The sequence below is a fragment of the Vipera ursinii genome (assembly GCF_947247035.1).
Source record: "Vipera ursinii genome assembly, chromosome: 4".
Lineage (NCBI taxonomy): Eukaryota > Metazoa > Chordata > Lepidosauria > Squamata > Viperidae > Vipera > Vipera ursinii.
In genome coordinates, this window is record NC_139514.1 from 70,245,560 (window position 1) to 70,264,799 (window position 19,240).

General features: G+C 40.8%; 1 protein-coding gene across 2 annotated transcripts in view; it reads right to left on the reverse strand.

Annotated features, from left to right (window-relative positions):
• Positions 1 to 959: 959 nt before the first annotated feature.
• The window catches only part of MSL3 (MSL complex subunit 3), a 57,538-nt gene continuing 39,257 nt past the window's right edge, over positions 960 to 19,240 (reverse strand). Inside the window, exons 6-13 of one of the 2 annotated variants that reach the window (XM_083362696.1) lie at positions 17,262 to 17,384; positions 8,700 to 8,860; positions 6,936 to 7,094; positions 6,427 to 6,689; positions 5,040 to 5,149; positions 4,499 to 4,598; positions 3,939 to 4,023; positions 960 to 2,855 (exon numbers count right to left, since the gene is read on the reverse strand). In XM_083362696.1, the coding sequence (XP_083218822.1) occupies positions 2,756 to 2,855; positions 3,939 to 4,023; positions 4,499 to 4,598; positions 5,040 to 5,149; positions 6,427 to 6,689; positions 6,936 to 7,094; positions 8,700 to 8,860; positions 17,262 to 17,384 (1,101 nt within the window). In that variant the 3' untranslated portion in view covers positions 960 to 2,755. The remainder of the gene's footprint in view (positions 2,856 to 3,938; positions 4,024 to 4,498; positions 4,599 to 5,039; positions 5,150 to 6,426; positions 6,690 to 6,935; positions 7,095 to 8,699; positions 8,861 to 17,261; positions 17,385 to 19,240) is intronic. The other variant, XM_083362697.1, reaches the window with a different exon arrangement.

Genomic DNA, 19,240 nt, shown 5'->3' on the forward strand with positions numbered 1-19,240 from the left:
TCAAATAAGTACACTAAAATAATGTACCTACCGTATTTTTACATTTTTGTATGTCATATCATTATATTTATTTAGAAGTTTCTAAAAACTAGCTCAAGATGTCAAGTAGAATCATTCCTTTAGTAAGGCTGAACAATGAAGTATCATTATAAAGCTTCAGTATATTCATATTTATTTTGTGATAAATGATATATGAATTAATATAACATTAACAGCTTAATCAGAAGAGAAGTCAGCCATTTCTGCCTATGACAAATCTGACCTCAATAAATATGTGATATATCTTTGTGGCAGAATTTACTTACCAGTGTGTACTGTGGACATATGAAAGTGAGAACACAGCTAAGAAAAATGAATATATTGAACATCAAATAAGCAAGATGGAATGAAATATTTTCAAATGCAGGACTCACATAAAGTATTTTGTGTTCCTGTACATAAAAGTGCTTCCCCATTCCATCTAAAGCAGCCATAAGGGATTGGGTCAATTTAGCTATTATAGGCTGGTTTTACATTACTATGTGTAGGAGAAAAGTAGTCTGAGCTGGAAGGCAGAGTTAAATGTTTCATCAGTTTGGAGTCAGTTTTGTCACAAGAGATCCAAGTTCAGCCCCCCACCCACCCAGTGGTGGGATTCAAATATGTGAATAACCGGTTCTCTGTGTGGATGCTGCTTCCGGAAATCCATTCTGGGCCTGGGCAACAAAAAATTAGGTACCGGTTCTGCCAAACTGGTGCGAACTGCCACCATCCCATGAATACCACTGATTCTTATCTAGTACCAATTTAGCTTTGACTGTTAGCTAATTTGATTCTTGTGTATAGGTATCAACAACAAACTCTACTGTATTTTGAACTCAGTGAATGCTCCTGGTTATTTGTGCCTGACACTATGCATTATTTGGATGCAATAAAATACAGTAGTTAGCATTCAAACATGCTGAAAACAGAATGATAAAAATGTTATTTATTGTACTACATTTATACAACATTAATATTTAATTATATCTTTAAAACAGTATTTTACACTAAACTTAATAAATGTTTCACTCACTACAAGGCTGCAATTCAAAGTTTTAAGATTTAGGACTTACGTCAGAAAAGTAATGCATACAATCTATCAACACATTTATACTGAATTTAGCAGCAAAATAACAGCTTACAAATTACAGAGCTGGTCACACATTTTTAATATTTATCCATTCAAATATTATGTAAGGGCACCAAGATAATTGCACCCATTTACATTAGCATGCTTTTTAAAAAAATGTTCTCTATGTAACAGCAAGAATTTGGAAGCCGAATGGCAGGATTACAAAGCATGACCTGAGTGTTGAAGACTAATATCAACAAAATGTTTTTTCTACAATTTCTGTGCCTAGATTTTTCAACATTTGGCTCTGCTAGTTGGGGTTGCAGTTATAGTCCACATCATCACAGAGATCACAACTGTTATTCCTGTTCTTATCTATTAGCTACTTGAACTTATGCTCTGAATTTCTAAAATAAGACAGTTAGGATGTCATTACTTAATAGGATTGCTTCATCATGCTCAATTATCTGATTGGCAGAGTACAATATGAAGTATTCTAGTTCAACAGTCCCAACCTTTCCAGCTTGGCAACCCAGCCCAATGGAGCTCCTGTGAATGGAGCTTTGCATGAGCACAAGTGTCCTCCGCTCACACAAGTGGAGCTTCATGCGTGCAAATGCTTGCCCATCTCTCCCGCAGCCTGGTTTTGAACAGGCTGTGGCCTGGTAGTGCGCCGTGGCCTGGGGGCTGGAGACCCATGTTCTAGTTAGCTTGCCTCATGCAAGCACATTATATTTGCAATGTATCACGAGTTGACCATAATAGTCCTAGTGAAATTAATGGGACTTTTTAAGATGTGCTGCAGTAAGATCGGACTAACTGAATGGTAGCATGACTCTTCCATATTTACCAAATTCTTCCAGTTTAGAAATCAGTTAGCCTTTGTTAACATGAACAGAATATTCTGATTCTTCTGTTATTTCCATAAATAAATTCTAGTTGATTTACCAGCAAGAACTAAAGAATTAAAACAAAACAAAACTCAAGTATTTCCAGATCCAAAATTTTGCCAAATAACTATCACATCATTCTTTCTTCCAAAAATTATTAAGCATATCCTCTTCTTAAATACAAAAAGCCCTAACCTCCTAAAGCAATTAATTAATTCCAATCAAAGCTATTTGGTAACTATGAAATGGACCTACAGAGAATTAATAGTGCTTCCTTGACGGTATCCTCAAGTTCATCCCTCATACTTAATCACTTGAGACAGAAAGAATGCTAACATAGAAGTGGTTTCTTAGATTCTATAGAAAAAAACCCCAAATATGAACAACCTGTACAATGCAACTGCCTTTACTTTTTAAACAGAAATGATAAAAGGTCAATCTGAAGCAAGGCTATAATAATGTGGAACACAGGATGAATTAGTTCTTCTCAAGTCTGTTTCTAATGCATCTCTTCCTTTTTCTTACTTTATTTGTATGCAGTTCTACGCATTAACAGTCAATGCAGAGCTTCATTTATCTGGTAGCGAAGTGCGAGTGCTAGAATGCAACATCAGCAAAGCTCTGAAATGAAATTTTCTTTATGTCAAAAGAACAACATTGTCGCAAGCATTTGTGATATTATATCTTCCAATTTTTCTTGATCTTGAAGTAATGCAATAAAATAGGAGACATGGAGCATGCCGAGTTTGTACAGCTAATTGCATCCACAGTTTCAGTAGATAGCACGTGGATTTTTGGTGGAATAATAGGCCTCGCAGGCTGCTACATAAGCTGACTCTGGAAAGAAGTCATCATGATACTCAGCTAAGAACCTATAGAAGTAAGATATGTATGATTATTTGTTCTGTTAAATTACCCAAGCATTACCTTAAAATGCTTCTGAAAAACTGCTATAAATTAACCACGTACAAAGAACCCCATGCCATTAATCTTACAAATGGTTAATTGGGTGTGGTTCCCATTATATCCAATGGGACTTACTTTTGAACTTTGAACAGTTGCAAGTAATCCACTGAAATACTTCTGGAAATGCTTTTGTTAAAATGTAAGATCATTATTTGAACAGATTTTACTGATGTTTTTCTAATTTCTGTAATTTATTTGAAACTAAAATAATTAAATAATATTATAATTTTATATTTGATGATTAAATGCTTTTTTCAGCACATGAATTTTAAAATAAAGACCTTTGTTTGCCAACTAAGCAGCTTTGGGCTAACAAATTCCTCTAGATCAGGGGTGTCACTGCCGGCCCATGGGCTGGTTGCATCATGCAGAGGCCGCACCCACCCCAGCTCCGGCAATGCAAAAAAATTCACGATACGTTGCGACACGTCATGTGAAGCGGCGAGTTTGACACCCTTGCTCTAGATATATATTCGCTACTGTGTGCCTGCTTACTCTCTTGTAATCTCTTCCTCTCCAATGAATGTAAATGCAAACATTAATTCTCTTTTTGAATCCTAGAACCAAGTGAGCATTCCAAAAGGTATGGAAATGGGGGAAAGAGCTATAAGATTTAATCCTCTTATTCAGCTTCCTCATGAATCTAATTCTGGAAACTTTCACTGCCATTTGGGTTCACTTGACTCTTTGGGGTCATATCTTTATGACACTGTAAAGCAAAGGACAACTGGAGTAAAACTGTAGCACAGTTTCAGTCATGTGAGTTTTCCCTTAAGTACTGTTTCACTTAATAACCACGTGCCATGCTAAATGAGGAATAACCATATTACAAGGAAAGTACAGAAGCTAAAACTTTCTGATTAGAATCTTCTACTTTTCTCCTATACAGTGAATTAGCTAACAAATAACTCTCCTATAACTAAAATGTTTGTTCTGCAAGTTACTAGCTGCTCTTGAATATTCTAAATTTGCTATTATCCATAGGTTACCTTAGGAACAACTCAAAATGCTTTACTAAAGCTTTTAGATTTTTGTCAGAAAAGCTCATCTTCCCAAGTATCTCTGGAAGCTTTACTGTAAAAACAAAAAGGGAAAAAATGTCAACCCTTTCCCATTTGACAGTTTTTCTTTCAATTGAAAGCAATTTGCCATTAATACTTCCTCTTATTTGTTACTTCCACCTTTTTATATTCCATCTTTATTTCAAGCATTCATGCAATTATCTCTCCCCTCCCCTCCAAATCAGGTCTTGAAGTATTTTGCATTGAGAGTTAATAAGTGGTCTGAAATCACCCATGTTTTATAGAAATTGTTATAAAAATTGAAAGGGAGATTGAAATATAGTTCTGATTTTTTAAAAAAACCTCTTAAGGGAGATTTATATCTCTGAATAGATCAGATTATTTACAAGTACTGTTGCATATATGTACCTGAATGAACTAAATCCTATTAGGAATGCAGAATTAATTTCCAATTAAAAATCTCCAATAAATATAGTGCATAAATTAAAGTTATTACAAAAACCATTGTAGAAGTTCATATATGTTACCAAACATGCGCAGCAAATGTTGAGATCCATAAATGTAAGAAGGTGGTGGCGGCTGATCGCCTGGAGGATAGCTTTCTGGCATGAGTTTCCATGACAACACCTAAAAATAAAATTAGAATAAACTTTGTCTTGATCTAAATCTAATTTAAAATCATGTCAGGATTCTACTAAATATTGTCAAAATCTTTATCTTAGTAGTTTAAAATATATAAAATAGAAAACTTTCTAATTTGTACAACTTTCTTCTTTCTACATCAGAACCATTTCCAAAACTGTTTTTAAAAGTTTATTTATTAAATAAAACTCTTCGTATTTATTTAAAAATTAAATTTATAGAATTATGTACATAATTAGTTAAACAACTATAAGATATAAATTTTGTAATTCAACATACTAAGAAAGGAAGAGGTTAGTACATATTAATCAGTAAGCTAAAATGATGCAAGCTGCATTTCAATAATACCTGGAGAAATATAGGTTCCTAGTTCAAAAAAATCTTGATTCACTGCCTTGAATCAAGTCTTAAACAAGAAAAACTTACCTCATTCAATTCATTGTTTCTTCTGCCTTCAAATCCAGCAAATACTGCACTACCCTCTTTGCTAGGGGTCAGTGTAATAGGAGAGGATGACCCACTGTGTACAGGAGTTTCTTAAAGAAAAGAGTAGGACATTATTTTATGCATGGATATATAAGGACAAGAACTCTTATTCAGCCATGAGAGATTTCCTACAGCTATTAAGAAATTCCTTTGATCTTTTTATGGGTGGATGCTTTAAAAGTTTATGACTCCTGGAAACTGCTTGGATTCCTTCTCGCAGTTTTCTTGGCAAGATTTTCAGAACTGGTTTGCCTTTGCCTTCTTCCTAGCTGAAAGTATGTCTGGCTCAAGATCACTTAGCTGGCTTTGTGCCCAAGGTGGAACTATAACTCACAGTCTCCTGGTTTCTAGCCTTGTGCTTTAACCGCTGCCCCAAACAGGCTCTCTCCATTGACATAGGCAATCTTATTTTTATAAAATTTCAGTAAGTATAAATGCATGTGATACTACATTAGTATCTTTGACTAATATTCAAAATATATATGTATAATTTCTAATAATATGTTTAATCCTCCAGGATTACATATCCTCACACACTAATATCAAGGAGCTAATAATTCTTTGCTCTGAGTGTGTGTATCTTTCAATCAGTTTTGGATTCCTGGCAACTGCCTGGAATAGTTCCTGCAGTTTTCTTGGCAAGATTTTCAGAAGTGGTTTGCCATTTCATTTCTAGGGCTAAGAGAAGTGACTAGCTCAAGTCACTTAACTGACTTTATATCTAAGTCAAAACATTGCTAGTAGCTAAATCAAATTATTTTGCTAAAAACAAAGCAATAATGGATTCTGCAAAGTTATTAGCATAAAGCAAGTTGCTTCAACTGCTTCTACAAAACAATCAGACTTAAGTTCAAAGTCAACTGCCTATTGCTAAAATTTAAGAAAACTTTCTAATATCTGTCATTCAAAATTCTTGGTAAAATATTGATCTGCTTATATTTCTGAATCAACCTCTTCAAATGCCATTATTTGTTGCTAGTGAAGACACTTGAAATGCATGTTATCATACTACAAGCATGCTTTTTATCAACTGCAATTGTCTGCTGTTATTACAACAAAAATCAAATCAGGAGACATCCCCATGATAAATCCCACCCTGAAGCACAAACTTTCAAAATCTATTAAAATAGTGACATTGGTAATATAGGCTTTATTATAAAAAGCTTAAAGTATATATGCAATGCCTTTGAAAAATGTTCATTATTAGCACTCAAATTTATCATGCTGAAGCTTCATTGAGCTTGTTAAAAGACAACTCATGAACTGAAAATACTTTTTACATCATTGTTCCTTTTTACATAATCAGTTATCTTAACATAGAACTCACTTTTTTCAAGATGCAAAAACAATTTTGGCATTGAAGCAGGAGCCTCAGTATTCCGCCTTTTTGGCTGTGGGGAAGCACTGCTTTCTGACAACCTATCACAGTTGGATGTGTGACGTGTGGAACGCCTTAGAGACTGCAAGATTTCAGGTTCAGTTTTTCTGCGTTTTGGTGTTGCAGGTTCTCCTGTTGCAGGCTGACTATCTGTGGATTGTGGAGTTGATGGATTCAGAAGAGGTGGGCTTGGAGAAAGCTCTTCTTGATTTCTGATCAAATAAAAATATATGGTGAACTAGGATGGTGAGTGGTTATTATGGGCCAATATACAAGGCCAATAAAGAACACTTTAAATAGTAACTATTTAACTTTCATCATTATTGAAAAGTCTTCTTTCAGCTTACTGGCTGCCAGTAAAAATTATAGTTTTATGACTATAGTTTTTTTTAAAAGATAATGTCATTAAAACCATTCTATTTCTAGAAAGGAATGCAAAGAGAAAAACACAAACCCACCTGTTAGAATTTGCTACATTCTCTTTGATTGGTAGAAAAAATTTGGAGGATGTCACCTTTTTAAACTGTGCTTGTTCATAAGGATACAGTAGAATAAGAGGAAGAATGAAGTCAAAGGTTATTCTTAGGCCATCCACCATTTCTTTACATAATTCAACACTAGAAAAATAAGATTACAAAAGAAATAAGTACTTTATATAACAAAGTTTATGTTAATATTTATTTTGAAGAACGTCATAACAATCAGTATTATTTATTTATCAAATTTACATGCTGCCCTTCCTCCTCTTATATTGTCTCATACTGTTTTTAGTATTACTATTAATTACTATTACTATTAGCTCAAGCATCTATTTGGGGTCAGAATCACTCAATTAGAAACAAGCCAAAAATAATGCCTAGATAGCTATAAAGGTAAAGGTAAAGGTTCCCCCGCATATGCGTGCTAGTCGTTTCCAACTCTAGGGACCAGTGCTCATCTCCGTTTCAAAGCCGAAGAGCCAACACTTGTCTGAGGACGTCTCCGTGGTCATGTGGCCGGCATGCTATAGTGGAGTGATAATTTATTTTCTATGTGTTTTCTCTACATTAAAGAATTGGAAGTTGCTCCCACAATCTATGTGTTAATTAATCTGAGTACATATAACCTGATTTTTTGGGATGAAAGAGGCTAAGAAAGGAACCTTCCCTAGGATGAAACTCAAAAGTGATGGAATGATTTGGGCTAGAACTGAAAAGAAGGAATACATGTACTGCTTGACTTCTAACCAGTTGCTTAGCAACCTTTTGAAGTTGTGATGAACTGCCCCATAAGGCAGGGGTCCCCAACCCCTGGTCCAGGGACCGGCACCAGGCCATAGCATGCCAGAAACCAGTCTGCACGAACATGCAAAGCCCCATCTGCGGGATGCAGGTAGTACATGAAACCATGCCCCCATCAGTGTGTGGAAAAAACTCTCTCCACGGAACTGGTCCCTGGTGCCCAAAAGGTTGGGGACTTCGGCCATAAGGTACTTACGACCCAATTCTGAAGTTGTGATGGAAGACCCATTCCCCAAGTCATTTGACCACATTCTGGGTGCTCAGCAACTGACCTGCATTTATACCTGTTTGCAGCATCTTGCAGTCATGTGAATGCAATTTATCACATATTTGACAAAAACTGGCCTCTACATCCTGATTTTGGCAAAAAATGCCCCATAGGGAATAATAGATTCATTTAATAACTGCGTATTTGCTTAATGATCATGGATTCACTTAATGACAGCCACAAAGCAAAAAATTGGGTCAGTCACATGGATGACCCACTTTACGACTGACATGACTTATAATCATAATTGCAGAGTCCATTAGAGTCATAAGTCGAAGACTACTACCTCTAATGAAGAGCATTTTAGAGATCTGTATAAGAATGATAGTCATATGTTAAAGAGTGGAACATAAGAAATGCATGTTATGTCAATAAAAAAATGATGAAAAGAAAGTTATACTACAGTGTTATGAAAATGTTGAGAATTAGGCAAATATTGTAGCTGGATGTATTTGCCTTATTAAGTGGCTATATGACTTATTTAAAAGAACACCATTATTGTCCCTTTATATAAAGTGAATGCAAAACTACAGGTAATAAATTTATTTATAAATAAATATTTATTTATAAATAAATAAATTTATTTAGCTTGCTAATATCTAATTACTTGAACTTGAAGTTAAATCTTTCATTTTAAACTCTAACAGACACAAAATCAAATAGTGTTTGCTTACTTTTTTTCTGGTGGGATATAATGAAGATTCAGGTTGGAATGTGAAGTCATTTGATGGTGTCGGGATCTCTCATTGGCTGAAAAAGCTGCATTAATGGCAAAATGCTTTACGTATGATTCCAAGATGGTTATTATATTTGTCTGACATGGCAGTTTCACAAGCTAAATTAAAAAAAAAATAATTTACACATTTTCTGTTCATATTTCAAATAAGCATGGTACTTATACAGGCAAAATGGATTTTTTTTAAAAAAAAAGTTGGACACCCCCTCACACACCTTGCAGTCAAACCTATTCTCTACTCTCTTGTGACTCCACTCACTAGCCTACAATCTGGACAAACAAGAACAAATAAGCATCATAGGAGTACAGCATATTTCCCACCCCACTAAGTTTTATTTTTCTCATTCCTTTTCAAGCCTCATGTAGCTGGCAAGACCAAGGAATCAAGAACAACAGAGATGTCAATAGGTTATACTTAAAGCCAGGGTGGAATAAACACAGAATTATGAAAACAATAATAGCAATTTTGAAGCTTCATATACTTGTCCAAGTAGTCTCTGAGAATTGGACACAATTGAATGGAAGAAAAATTATGGCTGAGTCTCACTGGAGCAGTTTTTCCTATCTCGCTCAATAGTTGCCCTTGAATTACCTTTTTTGAAATAAACATGGAACTGACTTGACTCTAGCATTCCCACAATATCTTCTTTTTTGGAATTTTTTTTATCGTTTTTTATAGGGTTAAGGGGGGGTAAGGGGATGGGAATTAGGGTTAGGGTACAGGAAAGGTTGGGGGTGAGGGTTGGGGTTTCCCCCAATAACATTCAATATTTGGCAAACAGCATATTGTCTGGGTAAATATATATAAATAAAAGTAATAAAGCTAATAATTGATAATGATAGGTATAATAGATTATCTTAAACAATGTTTTAAGTATATAGTATTTTTCTTACTGAAATAAATTCAAAATTACATATCACATTCCTTTCTCTCTAACTCGCTTATCTAGCCACTGATAAAATTTATTCCAAGTTCTATAGTAAACTGAATGCTCTATCTCTTTAATCTCTAAAGTTTATCCATTTCTGCACAATCCAATATTTTCTTAATTAATACTTCTTCAGTCGTTAACTTTTCATTTTTCCAATATTGGGCATACATGATTCTCACTGCTGTCAATACATGTAACATTAAGTATCCGCTCTCCTTGTCATAGTTGGGACCTATCATTCCTAACAGAAACAATTCTGGTTTAAATTCTATTTGTTTTTTAATCATCTTCTCCAACCATAAGTGTATCTTAAGCCAAAACCTTTAACTTTAGGACATGACCACCAGATATGGTAATAAGTACCTGGTCTTTGATTACATTTCCAACACACATTTGAAGTATTTTTAAACATTTTCAGTAGTCTCACTGGTGTCATGTGCCATCTATAAAACATTTTATACAAATTTTCTTTATATGATACAGCTTTGGTTAATCTTTCTATCCCATAACTTCTCCCATTCTTCAAGCTCTATAGTATGTCCCACTTTTTTGCCCACATTATCATTGTTTCTTTAACTTGTTCCTCCTCCATCTTTAAGTTAAGCAGAAATCTATAGAGTTTTAAAATCAGCTTTTCATCTGTTTTTAACAATATAAGATCAAGTTCTGTCTGTTCATTATAGATCCCTGTTGTTTTCACATCTTTTTCATATCTTGATTGGATTTGTAGTTATGGCCACCATGTTAGGTCAATACCTTGTTGTTGTAAGTCTTGTCTAGATTTCAATCTTCCTTCATTGTCCAGTAAGTCTTTGTATGTTACAAGTTTATCATAGTTAATTAAGTTTGGGTAAGTATAAGCTTCCATTGTTGAAAGCTATTCAGATATCTTAATATAAATTTTTTCTTTTATTTTTTCCCATTCTATGAGAAGTGCATTTCTTATAGCATGGTTCTGGAAATATCTATGCGCCTTATTCTTCCCAAACCACAGAAAGGCCTGGCAGCCAATCTGCAGGTCATGCCCCTCTAGGTATAGTAGGCTTTTGTCTCTAAGTGTTATCCATTCTTTAATCCACATTAAAATAGCTGCTTGGTAATATAATTTCCAGTCTGGGAGTCCAAATCCTCCCCTTTCTCTAACGTCCTGTAGCAATTTCACTTTAATTAGTGTTTTTTTCCCTTCCAAATAAATTTCAGTATTATGGTATTCAGTTCATCAAAGAAGGCTTTTTCTAATTTTACCAGAGTAGTTTGAAATAAAAAAAGTATTTTCAGTAAGATATTCATTTTAATTGTAGCTATTCTCCCCAGCATTGACAGTTGGAGATTTTTCCACTTTTCTAAGTCCAGTTTTATTTGTTTTAATAATTTTGGATAGTTGTCCTCTTTTACTGTTACACATCTTGCTGTTAAGTAAATTCCCAGGTACTTAACTTTTTTAACTATTTGAAGATTTGTTCTTCTTGCAAGTTCCATTTTCTGTTAAGTTCCTTGTCAAAATGTTAGTCTTTTCTCTATTTATTATCAGGCCTGCGACCTCACCACATTGTTCTATTCTGGCCAACAATTTCGTGCTTGTTTCCAGAGGTTCTTCCAATATAAAGACCAAGTCATCCGCAAATGCCTGTAATTTATATTTTTCACCCTTTATCTCCAGTCCTTTAATCTCAGCATCTTGTCTAATATTTCTATTCAATACTTCCAAGGTTAATATAAATATTAATGGGGATAAAGGACATCTCTGTCTTGTGCCCTTTTTAATATTAAAATTTTCTGTGTAGTCTCCATTTACGATTATTTTAGCAGTCTGTTCCCACAATTTCTTGATCCTTAAAGCTAAGACTTTAAAGGTAAATTGAACAAACTCATAGATAACAAATATATCAATGGTTATTACTCTTAGTCCTATTTCCAAGGTAAGAAATGTTCAAATATCGGTTGCAGGAAAACCACAAGCAAGAGAAGAATATGTCTTCATTTCCTGTTTGTGAGCTGCCTACAGGCAATCGGTAAGTCCATTACTGATTGCCTGTACAAACCATAAACAAAATGTTACACTAAGATGGACTTTGGCCAGAAGGGCCAGTTTTAGGTCTTCTATCATTAAATCTCAGATCAGAAAAGCTGCAATAAGAATGGAAATAAAAGGGTGAGTTCATAATTTAGAATTAACAAACAAGCTGCCTTTCTATTTTCACTAAGGGAACTGAGTTTACACTTTTCTCATATAAGTATTAAGTCCTTATTTTTTTAAGCTTAGTAGCCTAATTTAAAGCATGAGTATGAAGTTTCACCCTTGTTGATATATGATTGATAAGGAAATGAATTAAATACAGATAAATAAGAAATTACTTTAATGTATTTAATAAGATAAATGTCAACTTTGAAAATGAGCGTAGCTGCAGCCATTTTCCCTACTCATTTTCGGTTGACACATAGCACAGAAGGAGGGGGTTTACGAGGTGCTTTGCTAGACTAAACAGATTTTCTCCTGTTGGAACCAAGGTCATTGGCTGCTCCTGGGACTGCAGGCTGGGCGTTTCGTGAAAAGCCCGCCAAGAAGATGTATTGGGGAACGTAGTAGCTTGCATAGCTTTAGGGGTGGGATTTCTTAACTTTGTATTGGGGATTGTTACGTGTCTATTCAGACTTGGTTTCACTTTTGATGTGCCAATACTTTTGATGTGCCTCGGAGTTCTGCTTTATTTGTCTCTGTCGGAACCATGACAATAAATCTATTTTTCCTTGACAACATCCAAGAATTTTAATGTACCAATGCTACTACTATGCCATCACAAGGCTAATGTACTCTCAGACTACCTGTGGAATAGAAAAAGCAGTCAAAACAGAGAATCCTGAAGATTTAAACTTACAGTTAATCTACTTCCTTCAAAGTCTAATAAAACAAATTGCTATTAAATTGTACTGTAGAACACCTTTTCACTAGTTTCCATATTTGCTTGCATATGCACAATTTGCCAGATATAAGACAGATTACCGTATATACTTGAGTATAAGCCGAATTTTTCAGCCCACTTTTTGGGCTGAAAAATTCCACTTCGGCTTATACTCCAGTCAACAAAAAAAACTTACCGAGGACTTGTGCGCGGCCGAGGCTTTGGTGCTTCCGGGATCGCCCGCACCTCTCCCAAGCCACCGCCGTCCGAGACCTGCCGAAGTTTGGGGAGGTTTGGGGAGGTGCGCGCGCACCTCCCCAAACTCCGCGCCTTGCCTGCCTGCTTCTTTCCGCAGCGGAAAGAAGCAGGCAGGCAGGGCGCGGAGGAACGGAGACTTGCCGACGTTTGGGGAGGTTTGGGCGCCTCCCCAAACCTCGGCAGGTCTCCGTTCCTCCGCGCAGACCTGCCGACGTTTGGGGAGGTTTGGGCGCCTCCCCAAACCTCCCCAAACCTCGGCAGGTCTCCGTTCCTCCTGCCGACCTTTGGGGAGGTTTGGGCGCCTCCCCAAACCTCCCCAAACCTCGGCAGGTCTCCGTTCCTCCTGCCAACCTTTGGGGAAGTTTGGGCGCCTCCCCAAACCTCGGCAGGTCTCCGTTCCTCCGCGCAGACCTGCCGACGTTTGGGAAGGTTTGGGCGCCTCCCCAAACCTCCCCAGGTCTCCGTTCCTGTTTGGGGAGGTTTGGGCGCCTCCCCAAACCTCCCCAAACCTCGGCAGGTCTCCGTTCCTCCGCGCAGACCTGCCGACCTTTGGGGAGGTTTGGGCGCCTCCCCAAACGTCCCCAAACCTCGGCAGGTCTCCGTTCCTGTTTGGGGAGGTTTGGGCGCCTCCCCAAACCTCCCCAAACCTCGGCAGGTCTCCGTTCCTCCGCGCAGACCTGCCGACGTTTGGGGAGGTTTGGGCGCCTCCCCAAACGTCCCCAAACCTCGGCAGGTCTCTGTTCCTCCGCGCAGACCTGCCGACCTTTGGGGAGGTTTGGGCGCCTCCCCAAACGTCCCCAAACCTCGGCAGGTCTCCGTTCCTGTTTGGGGAGCTTTGGGCGCCTCCCCAAACCTCCCCAAACCTCGGCAGGTCTCCGTTCCTCCGCGCAGACCTGCCGACCTTTGGGGAGGTTTGGGCGCCTCCCCAAACCTCCCCAAACCTCGGCAGGTCTCCGTTCCTGTTTGGGGAGGTTTGGGCGCCTCCCCAAACCTCCCCAAACCTCGGCAGGTCTCCGTTCCTCCGCGCAGACCTGCCGACCTTTGGGGAGGTTTGGGCGCCTCCCCAAACGTCCCCAAACCTCGGCAGGTCTCCGTTCCTGTTTGGGGAGGTTTGGGCGCCTCCCCAAACCTCAGCAGGTCTCCGTTCCTCCGCGCAGACCTGCCGACCTTTGGGGAGGTTTGGGCGCCTCCCCAAACGTCCCCAAACCTCAGCAGGTCTCCGTTCCTGTTTGGGGAGGTTTGGGCGCCTCCCCAAACCTCCCCAAACCTCGGCAGGTCTCCGTTCCTGTTTGGGGAGGTTTGGGCGCCTCCCCAAACCTCCCCAAACCTCGGCAGGTCTCCGTTCCTGTTTGGGGAGGTTTGGGCGCCTCCCCAAACGTCCCCAAACCTCGGCAGGTCTCCGTTCCTCCGCGCAGACCTGCCGACCTTTGGGGAGGTTTGGGCGCCTCCCCAAACGTCCCCAAACCTTGGCAGGTCTCCGTTCCTGTTTGGGGAGGTTTGGGCGCCTCCCCAAACCTCCCCAAACCTCGGCAGGTCTCCGTTCCTCCGTGCAGACCTGCCGACCTTTGGGGAGGTTTGGGCGCCTCCCCAAACGTCCCCAAACCTCGGCAGGTCTCCGTTCCTGTTTGGGGAGGTTTGGGCGCCTCCCCAAACCTCCCCAAACCTCGGCAGGTCTCCGTTCCTCCGCGCAGACCTGCCGACCTTTGGGGAGGTTTGGGCGCCTCCCCAAACGTCCCCAAACCTCGGCAGGTCTCCGTTCCTGTTTGGGGAGGTTTGGGCGCCTCCCCAAACGTCCCCAAACCTCGGCAGGTCTCCGTTCCTCCGCGCAGACCTGCCGACCTTTGGGGAGGTTTGGGCGCCTCCCCAAACCTCCCCAAACCTCGGCAGGTCTCCGTTCCTGTTTGGGGAGGTTTGGGCGCCTCCCCAAACGTCCCCAAACCTCGGCAGGTCTCCGTTCCTCCGCGCAGACCTGCCGACCTTTGGGGAGGTTTGGGCGCCTCCCCAAACGTCCCCAAACCTCGGCAGGTCTCCGTTCCTGTTTGGGGAGGTTTGGGCGCCTCCCCAAACGTCCCCAAACCTCGGCAGGTCTCCGTTCCTGTTTGGGGAGGTTTGGGCGCCTCCCCAAACCTCCCCAAACCTCGGCAGGTCTCCGTTCCTCCGCGCAGACCTGCCGACGTTTGGGGAGGTTTGGGCGCCTCCCCAAACCTCCCCAAACCTCGGCAGGTCTCCGTTCCTGTTTGGGGAGGTTTGGGCGCCTCCCCAAACCTCCCCAAACCTCGGCAGGTCTCCGTTCCTCCGTGCAGACCTGCCGACCTTTGGGGAGGTTTGGGCGCCTCCCCAAACGTCCCCAAACCTCGGCAGGTCTCCGTTCCTGTTTGGGGAGGTTTGGGCGCCTCCCCAAACCTCCCCAAACCTCGGCAGGTCTCCGTTCCTCCGCGCAGACCTGCCGACCTTTGGGGAGGTTTGGGCGCCTCCCCAAACCTCCCCAAACCTCGGCAGGTCTCCGTTCTTCCTGCCGACCTTTGGGGAGGTTTGGGCGCCTCCGCAAACCTCCCCAAACCTCGGCAGGTCTGCGCGGAGGAACGGAGACCTGCCGAGGTTTGGGGAGGTTTGGGGAGGCGCCCAAACCTCCCCAAACAGGAACGGAGACCTGCCGAGGTTTGGGGAGGTTTGGGGAGGCGCCCAAACCTCCCCAAAGGTCGGCAGGTCTGCGCGGAGGAACGGAGACCTGCCGAGGTTTGGGGAGGCGCCCAAACCTCCCCAAAGGTCGGCAGGAGGAACGGAGACCTGCCGAGGTTTGGGGAGGTTTGGGGAGGCGCCCAAACCTCCCCAAAGGTCGGCAGGAGGAACGGAGACCTGCCGAGGTTTGGGGAGGTTTGGGGAGGCGCCCAAACCTCCCCAAAGGTCGGCAGGAGGAACGGAGACCTGCCGAGGTTTGGGGAGGTTTGGGGAGGCGCCCAAACCTCCCCAAAGGTCGGCAGGTCTGCGCGGAGGAACGGAGACCTGCCGAGGTTTGGGGAGGCGCCCAAACCTCCCCAAAGGTCGGCAGGAGGAACGGAGACCTGCCGAGGTTTGGGGAGGCGCCCAAACCTCCCCAAAGGTCGGCAGGAGGAACGGAGACCTGCCGAGGTTTGGGGAGGCGCCCAAACCTCCCCAAAGGTCGGCAGGAGGAACGGAGACCTGCCGAGGTTTGGGGAGGTTTGGGGAGGCGCCCAAACCTCCCCAAAGGTCGGCAGGAGGAACGGAGACCTGCCGAGGTTTGGGGAGGTTTGGGGAGGCGCCCAAACCTCCCCAAAGGTCGGCAGGAGGAACGGAGACCTGCCGAGGTTTGGGGAGGTTTGGGGAGGCGCCCAAACCTCCCCAAACCTCGGCAGGTCTGCGCGGAGGAACGGAGACCTGCAGAGGTTTGGGGAGGTTTGGGGAGGCGCCCAAACCTCCCCAAAGGTCGGCAGGAGGAACGGAGACCTGCCGAGGTTTGGGGAGGCGCCCAAACCTCCCCAAAGGTCGGCAGGAGGAACGGAGACCTGCCGAGGTTTGGGGAGGCGCCCAAACCTCCCCAAAGGTCGGCAGGAGGAACGGAGACCTGCCGAGGTTTGGGGAGGTTTGGGGAGGCGCCCAAACCTCCCCAAAGGTCGGCAGGAGGAACGGAGACCTGCCGAGGTTTGGGGAGGTTTGGGGAGGCGCCCAAACCTCCCCAAAGGTCGGCAGGTCTGCGCGGAGGAACGGAGACCTGCAGAGGTTTGGGGAGGTTTGGGGAGGCGCCCAAACCTCCCCAAAGGTCGGCAGGAGGAACGGAGACCTGCCGAGGTTTGGGGAGGTTTGGGGAGGCGCCCAAACCTCCCCAAAGGTCGGCAGGAGGAACGGAGACCTGCCGAGGTTTGGGGAGGCGCCCAAACCTCCCCAAAGGTCGGCAGGTCTGCGCGGAGGAACGGAGACCTGCCGAGGTTTGGGGAGGTTTGGGGAGGCGCCCAAACCTCCCCAAAGGTCGGCAGGAGGAACGGAGACCTGCCGACGAGCCGCGGCCACACAGGGTATTCCTGTGTATTCAGGCTTGCAAAATGGCGGATCGAGCCTCTGCTGGCGGCAGAGGCTTGCAGAACGGCGGATCGGCTTATACTCGAGTCAATAACTTTTTCCAGTTTTTGGGGGTGAAATTGGGGGTCTCGGCTTATACTCGAGTCGGCTTATACTCAAGTATATACGGGTAAATTCAGTAGAATTTCCTACCAGGTGACTATATATAAGTGTACTTATATATAGTCACCTGGTAGCAAATCCTACTGAATTTAATCTGTCTTATATCTGGCAAATTGTGCATGTGACTGCACTGTCAAATAATGTTATTTTTTGCATACAAGTGTTTAGTATTACTATATCCAATTATTTTAATTTGCATAAAATGTTTCATACCCGTTTTCGCCTGTTAATATAGTAACAATCCTCTTCAAGTTTCTTTTTCAAGATTTCAGGAATTTCAATGTTGATTGCTCTTTCTTCCATATCTCTTTTAGCATGAGTCTCTTGCTCTTCTTTCTGTATCAATATAATCAACATTACAAAAACTTGAATTTACTTATGCTACATTAAATATAATAAACTATTAGGAATTTTTAAACTGTATAATGAGGCATATATCAAAGCCTGATAAATCCTGAAATCACAAATTTGGATGTGAGAAAGGTTCCGTTGCTGATAGACACCCTGGAATTTTTACATATATTTTAGTTTTAGTTTTTTCCCATACTGTTATGGGAAAACATATAAACTAATATATAAAACTAATATAGTGATTTTGGAAATACTTATGAATTTTATTTTTCCCTTACCACAAAAAAGCATACCACCCCAATTGTAAGTCATGTCCCCCTAAATATAACAACCTTTTATTCCTGAGAGTTATCCATTCTTTCATCCATGTTAATACAGATGCTTGATAGTACAAAGCCCACTCTGGTAGCCCAAAACCTCCATTTTCCTTAGCATCTTGCAACATTTTCATCTTTATTCTAGCTTTCTTTCCTTGCCAAACAAACTTCGAAATTAATGAATTTAAATCTTGGAAGAATTTTTTCTCAAGTTTTATTGGAATTGTTTGAAATAAAAATAAAATCTTCGGCAATATATTCATTTTAACTGTAGCAATTCTTCCTAGTATTGACAGTTGCAAATTCTTCCACTTTTCCAAGTCTAATTTTATTTGTTTCAATAGCCTTATATAGTTGTCTTCTTTTATTGTTGAGCATTTGGCTGATAAATATATACCCAAATATTTAACCTTTTTCACTATCTGTACCTCTATTGATTCTGACAATCATTTTTTTTGCTTATCTGTAAAATTCTTTACTAGTATCTTAGTTTTTTCTTTATTTATTTTTAATCCCGCTATTTCTCCATACTGTTCTATCTTTCCCCATAATTTGGGAATCTTCTCCAGGGGTTCTTCCAAAATAAATACTAAATCGTCAGCAAATGCTTGTAGTTTATGTTTCACCCTTTATCCCCAACCCTTTAATTTCTGTATCTTGTCTAATATTTTGATTTAAAACTTCCAAGGTAAAGATGAATAACAGAGGGGATAGTGGGCATCCTTGCCTTGTGCCTTTCTTTATCTCAAAGCTCTCAGTACAATCTCCATTCACAATCACTTTGGCTGTCTGTTTGTTATATATTGTTTTTATCATATTTATAAAATTCTGTCCAAAGTCCATTATTTGTAATTGGTGAATCATAAATTGCCAGGAAAGGTTATCAAATGCCTTTTGGGCATCTAAGAATATTAGTGCCATTTGATTCCCTGGGTGTAGCTCATAATATTCTAATACATCTATTAACACTCTTAGATTATTTTTAATTTGTCTCTTTGGTAAAAAGCCATTTTGATCTGGATGTATAAATTCGACTAAGTATTTTTTCAGTCTCTCGGCCATTATTGAAGTAAAAATTTTATAATCCACATTGAGCAGTGAAAACGGTCTATAGTTCTTAATCTGAGTCAAATCGGAATCGTCTTTTGGTATTAGAGTAATATTTGCTTCCATCCATGTAAATGGAAGTCTAGCTTCTAATAAAAGTCCATTACAAACGTCTTTCAATGGTTCACTTAGTATCTCTTGGAAGTTCTTATGTAGCTCTGCTGGAAGCCCATGGGGACCTGGTGTTTTTCCATTTTTTTTGTCTTTTTATGGCCTCTGATATTTCCATCATTTTAACCCTTTCATCTAACATAATTTTAAATGTCTCTGAGATCTTTGGAAGATTATTTTCTTCCAGATATTTTACAGTTTTCTGTCTTGAAATTTCCTCCTTGTTATACATTTCCTTATAGTATTCTTTGATTATCTTTTTTATTTCTTCATTTTTATATTGTAAATGACATCCAAATTTGGTAG